At 46.0% G+C, this 18099-nt stretch overlaps 1 protein-coding gene across 2 annotated transcripts in view; it reads right to left on the reverse strand.

Annotated features, from left to right (window-relative positions):
• PDE5A (phosphodiesterase 5A) overlaps nt 1-18099 on the reverse strand; it is a 198272-nt gene that overhangs the window by 118321 nt on the left and 61852 nt on the right. For both annotated transcript variants that reach the window (XM_088452221.1, XM_088452220.1), the window contains exon 5: nt 17503-17592. In XM_088452221.1, the coding sequence (XP_088308347.1) occupies nt 17503-17592 (90 nt within the window). The remainder of the gene's footprint in view (nt 1-17502; nt 17593-18099) is intronic.

Raw genomic sequence — 18099 nt, forward strand, 5'->3', positions numbered from 1 at the left:
TGTCTTTCTCCCTATGCTCATTGTCTTTCTCAATATGCAGATTGTCTTCCTCCCTATGATCTTGTCATTCTGCCTATGCTCCTTGTCTGTCTCCCTATGATCCATGTCTTTCTCCCTATGCTCCTTGTCTTTCTCCCTATGCTGCTGGTCTTTCTCCCTATGATCATTGTCTTTCTCCATATGCTCCTTGTCTTTCTCTCTACGCTCCTTGTCTTTCTCCCTATGCTGCTTGTCTTTCTCCCTATGATCTTTGTCTTTCTCCCTATGATCATTGTCTTTCTCCCTATGCTCATTTTCTTTCTCCCTATGCTCCTTGTCTTTCTTCCTATGCTCCTTGTCTTTCTCCCTATGATCATTGTCTTTCTCCCTATGCTCCTTGTCTTTCTCCCTATGCTGCTTGTCTTTCTCCCTATGATAATAGTCTTTCTCCATATGCTCCTTGTCTTTCTCTCTACGCTCCTTGTCTTTCTCCCTATGCTGCTTATCTTTCTCCCTATGCTCATTGTCTTTCTCCCTATGCTCCTTGTCTTTCTCCCTATGCTCCTTGCCTGTCTCCCTCTGCTGCTTGTCTTTCTCCCTCTGCTGCTTGTCTTTCTTCCTATGATCATTGCCTTTCTCCCTATGATCATTGTCTTTCTCCCTATGCTCCGCCTCTGTCGCCCCACATTAATCCGGCCCTGCTCCTTGTCTTTCTCCCTATGCTCCTTGACTTTCTCCCTATGATCATTGTCTTTCTCCCTATGCTCCTTGTCTTTCTCCCTATGCTCCTTGTCTTTCTCCCTATAATCCTTGTCTTTCTCCCTATGATCCTCGTTTTTCTCCCTATGCTCCTTGTCTTTCTCCCTATGCTCCTTGTTAGGGCTGGATTAAGGTCTGTGGGGGACCCTGGGCAACAAACATGTGGGGGCCCCTATTAAATGTGACAAACTGGGGTCATGCACAAAGGGGACCTTATGCAGAGCCACCAGTAGTGTCAGTGCCCACAGTGGTAGTACCCCATATGCAGTGCACTCTGTAGTAGTGCCCCTTATGCAGTGCCCCTAAGCAATACTCCCATTAGTAGTGCCCACTATAGTAATGCCCTCTGTATAAATGGCCCCAGTAGTAATATCTCTGTAGTTATGCCCCAAATAGTAATGCCCCCCAGTAGTAATTGGGCGTGTGCCCAATAGTAATGTCCCCTGTAGTAATGCCCCCTGCCAGTAATGCCCCCAGTAGGCCGCTTGCACAAAAAGAAAAAAAAAAGCTCATACTTACTTTAAGCTAAGCCCCGCTTCCACTGCAGTCCTCTCGGCTGCTCCTCTGCACTATGGCAGAGACGTCATGACGTCTCTGCCATAGTGCACTGCGTGAGCCGGAAGCTGGAGCTCACGTGAGCTCAAGCCTCTGACTCTGGCTGCCGCTGCGGGGAGGGAGCCTGATAAATGGAGCCTCCCTGCAGCGCAGGGGTTAGGTTGGCCGGAGGAGGCGGAACTGGTTCCGTCTCCTCCGGTCCACTTTAACCCCGATGGGTGTTGGGGCCCTTACCGTGTGGGGGCCCAGGGACAATCGCCCCTGTCGCCCCCCCATTAATCCGGCCCTGCTACTTGTCTTTCTCCCTATGCTCCTTGTCTTTCTCCCTATGATCATTGTCTTTCTCCCTATGCTCCTTGTCTTTCTCCCTATGCTGCTTGTCTTTCTCTCTATGCTCCTTGTCTTTCTCCCTATGATCATTGTCCTTCTCCCTATGCTCCTTGTCATTCTCCCTATGCTGCTTGTCTTTCTCCCTATGATCATTCTCTTTCTCCCTATGCGACTTGTCATTTTCCCTATGCTCATTGTCTTTCTCCCTATGCTCATTGTCTTTCTCCCTATGTTGCTTGTCTTTCTCCCTATACTCATTGTCTTTCTCCCTATGCTGCTTGTCTTTCTCCCTATGATCCTTGTCTTTCTCCCTATACTGCTTGTCTTTCTCCCTATGCTCCTTGTCTTTCTTCCTATGATCCTTGTCTTTCTCCCTATGCTCCTTGTCTTTCTCCCTATGATCATTGTCTTTCTCCCGATCCTTGTCTTTCTCCTTATGCTCCTTGTCTTTCTCCCTATGATCATTGTCTTTCTCCCTATGCTCCTTGTCTTTCTCCCTATGCTTCTTGTCTTTCTCCCTATGATCCTTGTCTTTCTCCCTATGCTCCTTGTCTTTCTCCCTATGTTCTTTGACTTTCTCCCTATGCTCCTTGTCTTTCTCCCTATGATCATTATCTTTCTCCCTATGCTCCTTGTCTTTCTCCCTATGCTCCTTGTCTTTCTCCCTATGATCATTGTCTTTCTCCCTATGCTCCTTGTCTTTCTCCCTATGCTCCTTGGCTTTCTCCCTTTGATCCTTGTATTTCTCCCTATGCTCCTTGTCTTTCTCCCTTTGATCCTTGTATTTCTCCCTATTCCCCTTGTCTTTCTCCCTATGCTCCTTGTCTTTCTCCCTATGCTCCTTGTCTGTCTCCATATGATCATTGTCTTTCTCCCTATTCTTATTATCTTTCTCCCTATGCTTATTGTCTTTCTCCCTATGCTTATTGTCTTTCTCCCTATGCTGCTTGTCTTTCTCCCTATGATCATTCTCTTTCTCCCTATGCGACTTGTCATTTTCCCTATGCTCATTGTCTTTCTCCCTATGCTCATTGTCTTTCTCCCTATGTTGCTTGTCTTTCTCCCTATACTCATTGTCTTTCTCCCAATGCTGCTTGTCTTTCTCCCTATGATCCTTGTCTTTCTCCCTATACTGCTTGTCTTTCTCCCTATGCTCCTTGTCTTTCTTCCTATGATCCTTGTCTTTCTCCCTATGCTCCTTGTCTTTCTCCCTATGATCATTGTCTTTCTCCCGATCCTTGTCTTTCTCCTTATGCTCCTTGTCTTTCTCCCTATGATCATTGTCTTTCTCCCTATGCTCCTTGTCTTTCTCCCTATGCTTCTTGTCTTTCTCCCTATGATCCTTGTCTTTCTCCCTATGCTCCTTGTCTTTCTCCCTATGTTCTTTGACTTTCTCCCTATGCTCCTTGTCTTTCTCCCTATGATCATTATCTTTCTCCCTATGCTCCTTGTCTTTCTCCCTATGCTCCTTGTCTTTCTCCCTATGATCATTGTCTTTCTCCCTATGCTCCTTGTCTTTCTCCCTATGCTCCTTGGCTTTCTCCCTTTGATCATTGTCTTTCTCCCTATGCTCCTTGTCTTTCTCCCTATGCTCCTTGGCTTTCTCCCTTTGATCCTTGTATTTCTCCCTATGCTCCTTGTCTTTCTCCCTATGCTCCTTGTCTTTCTCCCTTTGATCCTTGTATTTCTCCCTATGCCCCTTGTCTTTCTCCCTATGCTCCTTGTCTTTCTCCCTATTCTCCTTGTCTTTCTCCATATGATCATTGTCTTTCTCCCTATTCTTATTATCTTTCTCCCTATGCTTATTGTCTTTCTCCCTATGCTTATTGTCTTTCTCCCTATGCTGCTTGTCTTTCTCCCTATGATCATTCTCTATCTCCCTATGCGACTTGTCATTTTCCCTATGCTCATTGTCTTTCTCCCTATGCTCATTGTCTTTCTCCCTATGCTTATTGTCTTTCTCCCTATGCTGCTTGTCTTTCTCCCTATGATCATTCTCTTTCTCCCTATGCGACTTGTCATTTTCCCTATGCTCATTGTCTTTCTCCCTATGCTCATTGTCTTTCTCCCTATGTTGCTTGTCTTTCTCCCTATACTCATTGTCTTTCTCCCTATGCTGCTTGTCTTTCTCCCTATGATCCTTGTCTTTCTCCCTATACTGCTTGTCTTTCTCCCTATGCTCCTTGTCTATCTTCCTATGATCCTTGTCTTTCTCCCTATGCTCCTTGTCTTTCTCCCTATGATCATTGTCTTTCTCCCGATCCTTGTCTTTCTCCTTATGCTCCTTGTCTTTCTCCCTATGATCATTGTCTTTCTCCCTATGCTCCTTGTCTTTCTCCCTATGCTTCTTGTCTTTCTCCCTATGATCCTTGTCTTTCTCCCTATGCTCCTTGTCTTTCTCCCTATGTTCTTTGACTTTCTCCCTATGCTCCTTGTCTTTCTCCCTATGATCATTATCTTTCTCCCTATGCTCCTTGTCTTTCTCCCTATGCTCCTTGTCTTTCTCCCTATGATCATTGTCTTTCTCCCTATGCTCCTTGTCATTCTCCCTATGCTCCTTGGCTTTCTCCCTTTTATCCTTGTATTTCTCCCTATGCTCCTTGTCTTTCTCCCTTTGATCCTTGTCTTTCTCCCTATGCCCCTTGTCTTTCTCCCTATGCTCCTTGTCTTTCTCCCTATGCTCCTTGTCTTTCTCCATATGATCATTGTCTTTCTCCCTATTCTTATTATCTTTCTCCCTATGCTTATTGTCTTTCTCCCTATGCTTATTGTCTTTCTCCCTATGCTCATGGTCTTTCTCCCTATGATCATTCTCTTTCTCCCTATGCGACTTGTCATTTTCCCTATGCTCATTGTCTTTCTCCCTATGCTCATTGTCTTTCTCCCTATGTTGCTTGTCTTTCTCCCTATACTCATTGTCTTTCTCCCTATGCTGCTTGTCTTTCTCCCTATGATCCTTGTCTTTCTCCCTATACTGCTTGTCTTTCTCCCTATGCTCCTTGTCTTTCTTCCTAAGATCCTTGTCTTTCTCCCTATGCTCCTTGTCTTTCTCCCTATGATCATTGTCTTTCTCCCGATCCTTGTCTTTCTCCTTATGCTCCTTGTCTTTCTCCCTATGATCATTGTCTTTCTCCCTATGCTCCTTGTCTTTCTCCCTATGCTTCTTGTCTTTCTCCCTATGATCCTTGTCTTTCTCCCTATGCTCCTTGTCTTTCTCCCTATGTTTTTTGACTTTCTCCCTATGCTTACTGTCTTTCTCCCTATGATCATTCTCTTTCTCCCTATGCGACTTGTCATTTTCCCTATGCTCATTGTCTTTCTCCCTATGCTCATTGTCTTTCTCCCTATGTTGCTTGTCTTTCTCCCTATACTCATTGTCTTTCTCCCTATGCTGCTTGTCTTTCTCCCTATGATCCTTGTCTTTCTCCCTATACTGCTTGTCTTTCTCCCTATGATCCTTGTCTTTCTCCCTATACTGCTTGTCTTTCTCCCTATGCTCCTTGTCTTTCTTCCTATGATCCTTGTCTTTCTCCCTATGCTCCTTGTCTTTCTCCCTATGATCATTGTCTTTCTCCCGATCCTTGTCTTTCTCCTTATGCTCCTTGTCTTTCTCCCTATGATCATTGTCTTTCTCCCTATGATCCTTGTCTTTCTCCCTATGCTCCTTGTCTTTCTCCCTATGTTCTTTGACTTTCTCCCTATGCTCCTTGTCTTTCTCCCTATGATCATTATCTTTCTCACTATGCTCCTTGTCTTTCTCCCTATGCTCCTTGTCTTTCTCCCTATGATCATTGTCTTTCTCCCTATGCTCCTTGTCTTTCTCCCAATGCTCCTTGGCTTTCTCCCTTTGATCCTTGTATTTCTCCCTATGCTCCTTGTCTTTCTCCCTTTGATCCTTGTATTTCTCCCTATGCCCCTTGTCTTTCTCCCTATGCTCCTTGTCTTTCTCCCTATGCTCCTTGTCTTTCTCCATATGATCATTGTCTTTCTCCCTATTCTTATTATCTTTCTCCCTATGCTTATTGTCTTTCTCCCTATGCTTATTGTCTTTCTCCCTATGCTGCTTGTCTTTCTCCCTATGATCATTCTCTTTCTCCCTATGCTTATGGTCTTTCTCCCTATGCTCCTTGTCCTTCTCCCTATGATCATTGTCTTTCTCCTTATGCTAATTTTCTTTCTCCCTATGCTCCTCGTCTTTCTCCCTATGATCATTGTCTTTTTCCCTATGCTAATTTTCTTTCTCCCTATGCTCCTTGTCCTTCTCCCTATGCTCATTGTCTTTCTCCCTATGATCATTGTCTTTCTCCCTATGCTCCTTGTCCTTCTCCCTATGCTCATTGTCTTTCTCCCTATGATCATCGTTTTTCTCCCTATGCTCATAGTTTTTCTCCCTATGCTCCTTGTCTTTCACCCTATGCTCCTTGTCTTTCTCGCTATGCTCATTGTCTGTCTGCCTATGATCATTGTCTTTCTCCCTATGCTCATTGTGTTTCTCCCTATGCTCCTTGTCTTTCTCCCTATGCTCCTTGTCAGGGCTGGATTAAGGTCTGTGGGGGACCCTGGGCAACAAACATGTGGGGGCCCCTATTAAATGTGACAAACTGGGGTCATGCGCAAAGGGGACCTTATGCAGAGCCACCAGTAGTGTCAGTGCCCACAGTGGTAGTACCCCATATGCAGTGGACTCTGTAGTAGTGCCCCTTATGCAGTGCCCCTATGCAATACTCCCATTAGTAGTGCCCACTATAGTAATGCCCTCTGTATAAATGCCCCCAGTAGTAATATCTCTGTAGTTATGCCCCAAATAGTAATGCCCCCCAGTAGTAATTGGGCGTGTGCCCAATAGTAATGTCCCCTGTAGTAATGCCCCCTGCCATTAATGCCCCCAGTAGGCCGCTTGCACTAAAAGAAAAAAAAAAGCTCATACTTACTTTAAGCTAAGCCCCGCTTCCACTGCAGTCCTCTCGGCTGCTCCTCTGCACTATGGCAGAGACGTCATGACGTCTCTGCCATAGTGCACTGCGTGAGCCGGAAGCTGGAGCTCACGTGAGCTCAAGCCTCTGATTCTGGCTGCCGCTGCGAGGAGGGAGCCTGATAAATGGAGCCTCCCTGCAGCGCAGGGGTTAGGTTGGCCGGAGGAGGCGGAACTGGTTCCGTCTCCTCCGGTCCACTTTAACCCCGATGGGTGTTGGGGCCCTTAACGTGTGGGGGCCCAGGGACGATCGCCCCTGTCGCCCCCCCATTAATCCGGCCCTGCTACTTGTCTTTCTCCCTATGCTCCTTGTCTTTCTCCCTATGATCATTGTCTTTCTCCCTATGCTCCTTGTCTTCTCCCTATGCTGCTTGTCTTTCTCTCTATGCTCCTTGTCTTTCTCCCTATGATCATTGTCCTTCTCCCTATGCTCCTTGTCATTCTCCCTATGCTGCTTGTCTTTCTCCCTATGATCATTCTCTTTCTCCCTATGCGACTTGTCATTTTCCCTATGCTCATTGTCTTTCTCCCTATGCTCATTGTCTTTCTCCCTATGTTGCTTGTCTTTCTCCCTATACTCATTGTCTTTCTCCCTATGCTGCTTGTCTTTCTCCCTATGATCCTTGTCTTTCTCCCTATACTGCTTGTCTTTCTCCCTATGCTCCTTGTCTTTCTTCCTATGATCCTTGTCTTTCTCCCTATGCTCCTTGTCTTTCTCCCTATGATCATTGTCTTTCTCCCGATCCTTGTCTTTCTCCTTATGCTCCTTGTCTTTCTCCCTATGATCATTGTCTTTCTCCCTATGCTCCTTGTCTTTCTCCCTATGCTTCTTGTCTTTCTCCCTATGATCCTTGTCTTTCTCCCTATGCTCCTTGTCTTTCTCCCTATGTTCTTTGACTTTCTCCCTATGCTCCTTGTCTTTCTCCCTATGATCATTATCTTTCTCCCTATGCTCCTTGTCTTTCTCCCTATGCTCCTTGTCTTTCTCCCTATGATCATTGTCTTTCTCCCTATGCTCCTTGTCTTTCTCCCTATGCTCCTTGGCTTTCTCCCTTTGATCCTTGTATTTCTCCCTATGCTCCTTGTCTTTCTCCCTTTGATCCTTGTATTTCTCCCTATGCCCCTTGTCTTTCTCCCTATGCTCCTTGTCTTTCTCCATATGATCATTGTTTTTCTCCCTATTCTTATTATCTTTCTCCCTATGCTTATTGTCTTTCTCCCTATGCTTATTGTCTTTCTCCCTATGCTGCTTGTCTTTCTCCCTATGATCATTCTCTTTCTCCCTATGCTTATGGTCTTTCTCCCTATGCTCCTTGTCCTTCTCCCTATGATCATTGTCTTTCTCCTTATGCTAATTTTCTTTCTCCCTATGCTCCTCGTCTTTCTCCCTATGATCATTGTCTTTTTCCCTATGCTAATTTTCTTTCTCCCTATGCTCCTTGTCCTTCTCCCTATGCTCATTGTCTTTCTCCCTATGATCATTGTCTTTCTCCCTATGCTCCTTGTCCTTCTCCCTATGCTCATTGTCTTTCTCCCTATGATCATCGTTTTTCTCCCTATGCTCATAGTTTTTCTCCCTATGCTCCTTGTCTTTCACCCTATGCTCCTTGTCTTTCTCGCTATGCTCATTGTCTGTCTGCCTATGATCATTGTCTTTCTCCCTATGCTCATTGTGTTTCTCCCTATGCTCCTTGTCTTTCTCCCTATGCTCCTTGTCAGGGCTGGATTAAGGTCTGTGGGGGACCCTGGGCAACAAACATGTGGGGGCCCCTATTAAATGTGACAAACTGGGGTCATGCGCAAAGGGGACCTTATGCAGAGCCACCAGTAGTGTCAGTGCCCACAGTGGTAGTACCCCATATGCAGTGGACTCTGTAGTAGTGCCCCTTATGCAGTGCCCCTATGCAATACTCCCATTAGTAGTGCCCACTATAGTAATGCCCTCTGTATAAATGCCCCCAGTAGTAATATCTCTGTAGTTATGCCCCAAATAGTAATGCCCCCCAGTAGTAATTGGGCGTGTGCCCAATAGTAATGTCCCCTGTAGTAATGCCCCCTGCCATTAATGCCCCCAGTAGGCCGCTTGCACAAAAAGAAAAAAAAAAGCTCATACTTACTTTAAGCTAAGCCCCGCTTCCACTGCAGTCCTCTCGGCTGCTCCTCTGCACTATGGCAGAGACGTCATGACGTCTCTGCCATAGTGCACTGCGTGAGCCGGAAGCTGGAGCTCACGTGAGCTCAAGCCTCTGATTCTGGCTGCCGCTGCGAGGAGGGAGCCTGATAAATGGAGCCTCCCTGCAGCGCAGGGGTTAGGTTGGCCAGAGGAGGCGGAACTGGTTCCGTCTCCTCCGGTCCACTTTAACCCCGATGGGTGTTGGGGCCCTTAACGTGTGGGGGCCCAGGGACGATCGCCCCTGTCGCCCCCCCATTAATCCGGCCCTGCTACTTGTCTTTCTCCCTATGCTCCTTGTCTTTCTCCCTATGATCATTGTCTTTCTCCCTATGCTCCTTGTCTTCTCCCTATGCTGCTTGTCTTTCTCTCTATGCTCATTGTCTTTCTCCCTATGATCATTGTCCTTCTCCCTATGCTCCTTGTCATTCTCCCTATGCTGCTTGTCTTTCTCCCTATGATCATTCTCTTTCTCCCTATGCGACTTGTCATTTTCCCTATGCTCATTGTCTTTCTCCCTATGCTCATTGTCTTTCTCCCTATGTTGCTTGTCTTTCTCCCTATACTCATTGTCTTTCTCCCTATGCTGCTTGTCTTTCTCCCTATGATCCTTGTCTTTCTCCCTATACTGCTTGTCTTTCTCCCTATGCTCCTTGTCTTTCTTCCTATGATCCTTGTCTATCTCCCTATGCTCCTTGTCTTTCTCCCTATGATCATTGTCTTTCTCCCGATCCTTGTCTTTCTCCTTATGCTCCTTGTCTTTCTCCCTATGATCATTGTCTTTCTCCCTATTCTCCTTGTCTTTCTCCCTATGCTTCTTGTCTTTCTCCCTATGATCCTTGTCTTTCTCCCTATGCTCCTTGTCTTTCTCCCTATGTTCTTTGACTTTCTCCCTATGCTCCTTGTCTTTCTCCCTATGATCATTATCTTTCTCCCTATGCTCCTTGTCTTTCTCCCTATGCTCCTTGTCTTTCTCCCTATGATCATTGTCTTTCTCCCTATGCTCCTTGTCTTTCTCCCTATGCTCCTTGGCTTTCTCCCTTTGATCCTTGTATTTCTCCCTATGCTCCTTGTCTTTCTCCCTTTGATCCTTGTATTTCTCCCTATGCCCCTTGTCTTTCTCCCTATGCTCCTTGTCTTTCTCCATATGATCATTGTCTTTCTCCCTATTCTTATTATCTTTCTCCCTATGCTTATTGTCTTTCTCCCTATGCTTATTGTCTTTCTCCCTATGCTGCTTGTCTTTCTCCCTATGATCATTCTCTTTCTCCCTATGCTTATGGTCTTTCTCCCTATGCTCCTTGTCCTTCTCCCTATGATCATTGTCTTTCTCCTTATGCTAATTTTCTTTCTCCCTATGCTCCTCGTCTTTCTCCCTATGATCATTGTCTTTTTCCCTATGCTAATTTTCTTTCTCCCTATGCTCCTTGTCCTTCTCCCTATGCTCATTGTCTTTCTCCCTATGATCATTGTCTTTCTCCCTATGCTCCTTGTCCTTCTCCCTATGCTCATTGTCTTTCTCCCTATGATCATCGTTTTTCTCCCTATGCTCATAGTTTTTCTCCCTATGCTCCTTGTCTTTCACCCTATGCTCCTTGTCTTTCTCGCTATGCTCATTGTCTGTCTGCCTATGATCATTGTCTTTCTCCCTATGCTCATTGTGTTTCTCCCTATGCTCCTTGTCTTTCTCCCTATGCTCCTTGTCAGGGCTGGATTAAGGTCTGTGGGGGACCCTGGGCAACAAACATGTGGGGGCCCCTATTAAATGTGACAAACTGGGGTCATGCGCAAAGGGGACCTTATGCAGAGCCACCAGTAGTGTCAGTGCCCACAGTGGTAGTACCCCATATGCAGTGGACTCTGTAGTAGTGCCCCTTATGCAGTGCCCCTATGCAATACTCCCATTAGTAGTGCCCACTATAGTAATGCCCTCTGTATAAATGCCCCCAGTAGTAATATCTCTGTAGTTATGCCCCAAATAGTAATGCCCCCCAGTAGTAATTGGGCGTGTGCCCAATAGTAATGTCCCCTGTAGTAATGCCCCCTGCCATTAACGCCCCCAGTAGGCCGCTTGCACTAAAAGAAAAAAAAAAGCTCATACTTACTTTAAGCTAAGCCCCGCTTCCACTGCAGTCCTCTCGGCTGCTCCTCTGCACTATGGCAGAGACGTCATGACGTCTCTGCCATAGTGCACTGCGTGAGCCGGAAGCTGGAGCTCACGTGAGCTCAAGCCTCTGATTCTGGCTGCCGCTGCGAGGAGGGAGCCTGATAAATGGAGCCTCCCTGCAGCGCAGGGGTTAGGTTGGCCGGAGGAGGCGGAACTGGTTCCGTCTCCTCCGGTCCACTTTAACCCCGATGGGTGTTGGGGCCCTTAACGTGTGGGGGCCCAGGGACGATCGCCCCTGTCGCCCCCCCATTAATCCGGCCCTGCTACTTGTCTTTCTCCCTATGCTCCTTGTCTTTCTCCCTATGATCATTGTCTTTCTCCCTATGCTCCTTGTCTTCTCCCTATGCTGCTTGTCTTTCTCTCTATGCTCCTTGTCTTTCTCCCTATGATCATTGTCCTTCTCCCTATGCTCCTTGTCATTCTCCCTATGCTGCTTGTCTTTCTCCCTATGATCATTCTCTTTCTCCCTATGCGACTTGTCATTTTCCCTATGCTCATTGTCTTTCTCCCTATGCTCATTGTCTTTCTCCCTATGTTGCTTGTCTTTCTCCCTATACTCATTGTCTTTCTCCCTATGCTGCTTGTCTTTCTCCCTATGATCCTTGTCTTTCTCCCTATACTGCTTGTCTTTCTCCCTATGCTCCTTGTCTTTCTTCCTATGATCCTTGTCTTTCTCCCTATGCTCCTTGTCTTTCTCCCTATGCTCCTTGTCTTTCTCCCTATGATCATTGTCTTTCTCCCGATCCTTGTCTTTCTCCTTATGCTCCTTGTCTTTCTCCCTATGATCATTGTCTTTCTCCCTATGCTCCTTGTCTTTCTCCCTATGCTTCTTGTCTTTCTCCCTATGATCCTTGTCTTTCTCCCTATGCTCCTTGTCTTTCTCCCTATGTTCTTTGACTTTCTCCCTATGCTCCTTGTCTTTCTCCCTATGATCATTATCTTTCTCCCTATGCTCCTTGTCTTTCTCCCTATGCTCCTTGTCTTTCTCCCTATGATCATTGTCTTTCTCCCTATGCTCCTTGTCTTTCTCCCTATGCTCCTTGGCTTTCTCCCTTTGATCCTTGTATTTCTCCCTATGCTCCTTGTCTTTCTCCCTTTGATCCTTGTATTTCTCCCTATGCCCCTTGTCTTTCTCCCTATGCTCCTTGTCTTTCTCCCTATGCTCTTTGTCTTTCTCCATATGATCATTGTCTTTCTCCCTATTCTTATTATCTTTCTCCCTATGCTTATTGTCTTTCTCCCTATGCTTATTGTCATTCTCCCTATGCTCATGGTCTTTCTCCCTATGCTTATGGTCTTTCTCCCTATGCTCCTTGTCCTTCTCCCTATGATCATTGTCTTTCTCCCTATGCTAATTTTCTTTCTCCCTATGCTCCTCGTCTTTCTCCCTATGATCATTGTCTTTTTCCCTATGCTAATTTTCTTTCTCCCTATGCTCCTTGTCCTTCTCCCTATGCTCATTGTCTTTCTCCCTATGATCATTGTCTTTCTCCCTATGCTCCTTGTCCTTCTCCCTATGCTCATTGTCTTTCTCCCTATGATCATCGTTTTTCTCCCTATGCTCATAGTTTTTCTCCCTATGCTCCTTGTCTTTCACCCTATGCTCCTTGTCTTTCTCGCTATGCTCATTGTCTGTCTGCCTATGATCATTGTCTTTCTCCCTATGCTCATTGTGTTTCTCCCTATGCTCCTTGTCTTTCTCCCTATGCTCCTTGTCAGGGCTGGATTAAGGTCTGTGGGGGACCCTGGGCAACAAACATGTGGGGGCCCCTATTAAATGTGACAAACTGGGGTCATGCGCAAAGGGGACCTTATGCAGAGCCACCAGTAGTGTCAGTGCCCACAGTGGTAGTACCCCATATGCAGTGCACTCTGTAGTAGTGCCCCTTATGCAGTGCCCCTATGCAATACTCCCATTAGTAGTGCCCACTATAGTAATGCCCTCTGTATAAATGCCCCCAGTAGTAATATCTCTGTAGTTATGCCCCAAATAGTAATGCCCCCCAGTAGTAATTGGGCGTGTGCCCAATAGTAATGTCCCCTGTAGTAATGCCCCCTGCCAGTAATGCCCCCAGTAGGCCGCTTGCACTAAAAGAAAAAAAAAAGCTCATACTTACTTTAAGCTAAGCCTCGCTTCCACTGCAGTCCTCTCGGCTGCTCCTCTGCACTATGGCAGAGACGTCATGACGTCTCTGCCATAGTGCACTGCGTGAGCCGGAAGCTGGAGCTCACGTGAGCTCAAGCCTCTGACTCTGGCTGCCGCTGCAGGGAGGGAGCCTGGTAAATGGAGCCTCCCTGCAGCGCAGGGGTTAGGTTGGCCGGAGGAGGCGGAACTGGTTCCGTCTCCTCCGGTCCACTTTAACCCCGATGGGTGTTGGGGCCCTTAACGTGTGGGGGCCCAGGGACGATCGCCCCTGTCGCCCCCCCATTAATCCGGCCCTGCTACTTGTCTTTCTCCCTATGCTCCTTGTCTTTCTCCCTATGATCATTGTCTTTCTCCCTATGCTCCTTGTCTTTCTCCCTATGCTGCTTGTCTTTCTCTCTATGCTCCTTGTCTTTCTCCCTATGATCATTGTCCTTCTCCCTATGCTCCTTGTCATTCTCCCTATGCTGCTTGTCTTTCTCCCTATGATCATTCTCTTTCTCCCTATGCGACTTGTCATTTTCCCTATGATCATTGTCTTTCTCCCTATGCTCATTGTCTTTCTCCCTATGTTGCTTGTCTTTCTCCCTATACTCATTGTCTTTCTCCCTATGCTGCTTGTCTTTCTCCCTATGATCCTTGTCTTTCTCCCTATACTGCTTGTCTTTCTCCCTATGCTCCTTGTCTTTCTTCCTATGATCCTTGTCTTTCTCCCTATGCTCCTTATCTTTCTCCCTATGATCATTGTCTTTCTCCCGATCCTTGTCTTTCTCCTTATGCTCCTTGTCTTTCTCCCTATGATCATTGTCTTTCTCCCTATGCTCCTTGTCTTTCTCCCTATGCTTCTTGTCTTTCTCCCTATGATCCTTGTCTTTCTCCCTATGCTCCTTGTCTTTCTCCCTATGTTCTTTGACTTTCTCCCTATGCTCCTTGTCTTTCTCCCTATGATCATTATCTTTCTCCCTATGCTCCTTGTCTTTCTCCCTATGCTCCTTGTCTTTCTCCCTATGATCATTGTCTTTCTCCCTATGCTCCTTGTCTTTCTCCCTATGCTCCTTGGCTTTCTCCCTTTGATCCTTGTATTTCTCCCTATGCTCCTTGTCCTTCTCCCTATGATCATTGTCTTTCTCCCTATGCTAATTTTCTTTCTCCCTATGCTCCTCGTCTTTCTCCCTATGATCATTGTCTTTTTCCCTATGCTAATTTTCTTTCTCCCTATGCTCCTTGTCCTTCTCCCTATGCTCATTGTCTTTCTCCCTATGATCATTGTCTTTCTCCCTATGCTCCTTGTCCTTCTCCCTATGCTCATTGTCTTTCTCCCTATGATCATCGTTTTTCTCCCTATGCTCATAGTTTTTCTCCCTATGCTCCTTGTCTTTCACCCTATGCTCCTTGTCTTTCTCGCTATGCTCATTGTCTGTCTGCCTATGATCATTGTCTTTCTCCCTATGCTCATTGTGTTTCTCCCTGTGCTCCTTGTCTTTCTCCCTATGCTCCTTGTCAGGGCTGGATTAAGGTCTGTGGGGGACCCTGGGCAACAAACATGTGGGGGCCCCTATTAAATGTGACAAACTGGGGTCATGCGCAAAGGGGACCTTATGCAGAGCCACCAGTAGTGTCAGTGCCCACAGTGGTAGTACCCCATATGCAGTGCACTCTGTAGTAGTGCCCCTTATGCAGTGCCCCTATGCAATACTCCCATTAGTAGTGCCCACTATAGTAATGCCCTCTGTATAAATGCCCCCAGTAGTAATATCTCTGTAGTTATGCCCCAAATAGTAATGCCCCCCAGTAGTAATTGGGCGTGTGCCCAATAGTAATGTCCCCTGTAGTAATGCCCCCTGCCAGTAATGCCCCCAGTAGGCCGCTTGCACTAAAAGAAAAAAAAAAGCTCATACTTACTTTAAGCTAAGCCTCGCTTCCACTGCAGTCCTCTCGGCTGCTCCTCTGCACTATGGCAGAGACGTCATGACGTCTCTGCCATAGTGCACTGCGTGAGCCGGAAGCTGGAGCTCACGTGAGCTCAAGCCTCTGACTCTGGCTGCCGCTGCAGGGAGGGAGCCTGGTAAATGGAGCCTCCCTGCAGCGCAGGGGTTAGGTTGGCCGGAGGAGGCGGAACTGGTTCCGTCTCCTCCGGTCCACTTTAACCCCGATGGGTGTTGGGGCCCTTAACGTGTGGGGGCCCAGGGACGATCGCCCCTGTCGCCCCCCCATTAATCCGGCCCTGCTACTTGTCTTTCTCTCTATGCTCCTTGTCTTTCTCCCTATGATCATTGTCCTTCTCCCTATGCTCCTTGTCATTCTCCCTATGCTGCTTGTCTTTCTCCCTATGATCATTCTCTTTCTCCCTATGCGACTTGTCATTTTCCCTATGCTCATTGTCTTTCTCCCTATGTTGCTTGTCTTTCTCCCTATACTCATTGTCTTTCTCCCTATGCTGCTTGTCTTTCTCCCTATGATCCTTGTCTTTCTCCCTATACTGCTTGTCTTTCTCCCTATGCTCCTTGTCTTTCTTCCTATGATCCTTGTCTTTCTCCCTATGCTCCTTGTCTTTCTCCCTATGTTGCTTGTCTTTCTCCCTATTCTCATTGTCTTTCTCCCTATGATCATTGTGTTTCACCCTATGATCATTGTGTTTCTCCCTATGATCATTGTCTTTCTCCCTATTAGAAGCCTTTTTTTGTACGAAGCGGCAGGTTGGGGGTGAACATATAAATGGTACTCACACTTAGTGTGCAGCCCGGCATGCTTTACAATGACTGCAAGTGCTGTTTGAAATTTTCCCTTTACAAAAGCCTCTGCTTCGTAAATGAAGCCCTGAGCGGGTTATCCACCCCCTAACTATTTGTAATGTTCCCCCCTCCCACCCTTGTAGTAGCACATTCATCCTCACCACTGTTGTAATATATTTACCTTTAACTACACATTTTAGTCCTCCCATTCCCTGTAATAAATATACCCTGCTCACAACTGCAGTAATACCTCCAACATCTCTATAGGTGATGCGTGGCCAAATCTTGTGGAGTGACCACACCCCTCCCAAAACATTTGTTAAAAAGCACAAAGCGCTATGATTGATGGCGTGAAGCCAGGGGCAGATCCAGGGGGCATCAATGTGATTACCCCCCCCCCCCGTAATAATTGCAGGGAGATAAAGGAATCTACTGCTGCTCAGAAGTCTCCCTGGATGCTCCTCGGCCCAGCACACAGGATGTTTTGAGGAGAGAGACTGCGGTCACTGAGCAGCAGCAATCTCCTCTATTTCCCTGCCCGATGTGCTACTGACCGGGGTCTCCAGGAGGTCCCTCCAGCCGTCCAGGAAGTAGTACTAGTTCCCAACCTTACTTCTCGGTGCCCCTGGCAGTAACACATTTCTCCCACCCACCCATATTCTGTGACTCATTCCTGCATATCACCTCTGTAATAACCCCCATACCCCCCTGTAGCAACACATTTCCCCTCTCCTCTTTGTGGCAACACTTTCTGCCATCGTGTAGCAATGGGTCCCTAATCTGTATCATCTCATTCTGTCACTCATTCGGCCACCCATTTATTAATGATGGCAATTGCAATGCGATCTGGGCATGACAATACCACCCATGATCGCATTGCAAGATGCGATCGTAGCGCCTGGATGTATCATGCAGCACATGCAGGGACAGGAGCCCATTCCTGAGAGGTGCCCGGAGAGCTGACAGGGCTGCTGCACATGCACGGCCGCCATTGCCAGAGAGGAACCCTCCGCCGTCTGTGGGGGCCAATATACGGAATGCATGGCATTCCGGATGTTGGTAAATTTGGCAGCAACGCATCCTCCATAGAAACCTATGGGGGATGCAGCTGCCAGTGTCTGCTGCAGTCCCTCCTTCATACATCCAGGGGAAACTTAATATTTGCAGTTAACCTCCAAACACGGGTGTTTTCAGGGATATAACTGCAAATATAGAATGATAGATGGACCCCTCAGTGTTTTAGATGCTCCGGCCATTGGCGCAAACTGAGTAAAGCTGCATACACACACAACGATTTAGTTAATGAACGATTTTAGTAAACTATTTTCTCCCTTGAAAAAATTAACTAAAATCGTTTACTAAAGTTGTTCATTTACTATGTTCATTTAAATGTAATGAACGATTTTCTAGAACTACAAACTATTTTTGCATATTCCCTTACTGAAAATCATTGAGTTGACAAGTCTGACTGAACTACAAACTACAAATGTGAACACGCATGAACGAAAATCGTTCATCTTTTGACTCAGAAAGTGAACGATTTTTACAAACGATTATCGTTAAACGATATTGTTTAACGATAATCGTTCAAAAAATCGTTGTGTGTGTATGCACCTTAACTGTTTAATTTTGCTGAATGGTTGGTCCAGCCTTGAATGTCTGAAAATAATCCTAGAAGAAGTGCTAAAATTATACCTGATTCCGTCTGTTCTCAAGCAGTGATGTCTCATACAGCTGTGCATTGTGCAGTACAATCCCACAGAATGCCAAGTAAGCTGAGAAGTCCTAAAATGATTAAAACAAAGACATTTAGCTACACAAAATAAAGATGAATGATGTAAAACCTGTTGAAACAAATGACTACAGCTCAAATAGCTGCACTCCTTTCCAATATAAAGTACCAGCGGTACAGGCTTTTATACAGTCCCTGTGATTTAGAAAAACTATTGTAAAATATATTGTATATAATTGGATTCACTGTGATTTCAGGTTGTTACATGCAGTTAGATATTTATTCAGGCATTTATTGGTGTGGTAATAATTTAGCTATCATACGTGTTTACATCAAGAGTAATTTGCTGGATTGAAATTTAGTAAAGTGCAGAAATATGTATTCATTAAGGAGGAACTATAGATTTGAAAGTATTTTTTCAGATAATTTTAAAATATAAAATGAAAACCAGTCTCTTCAGTCACCTATGATACATAATTGGGCAAAATAATAATTCAGAATGGAAAGGGTATATTCTACAAAGCATGATCTGCAAGTTTCTGGGTGAGTGTATCATTTCA

The sequence above is a fragment of the Taudactylus pleione genome, unplaced genomic scaffold (assembly GCF_031769625.1).
Source record: "Taudactylus pleione unplaced genomic scaffold, aTauple2 ptg000036l, whole genome shotgun sequence".
NCBI lineage: Eukaryota > Metazoa > Chordata > Amphibia > Anura > Myobatrachidae > Taudactylus > Taudactylus pleione.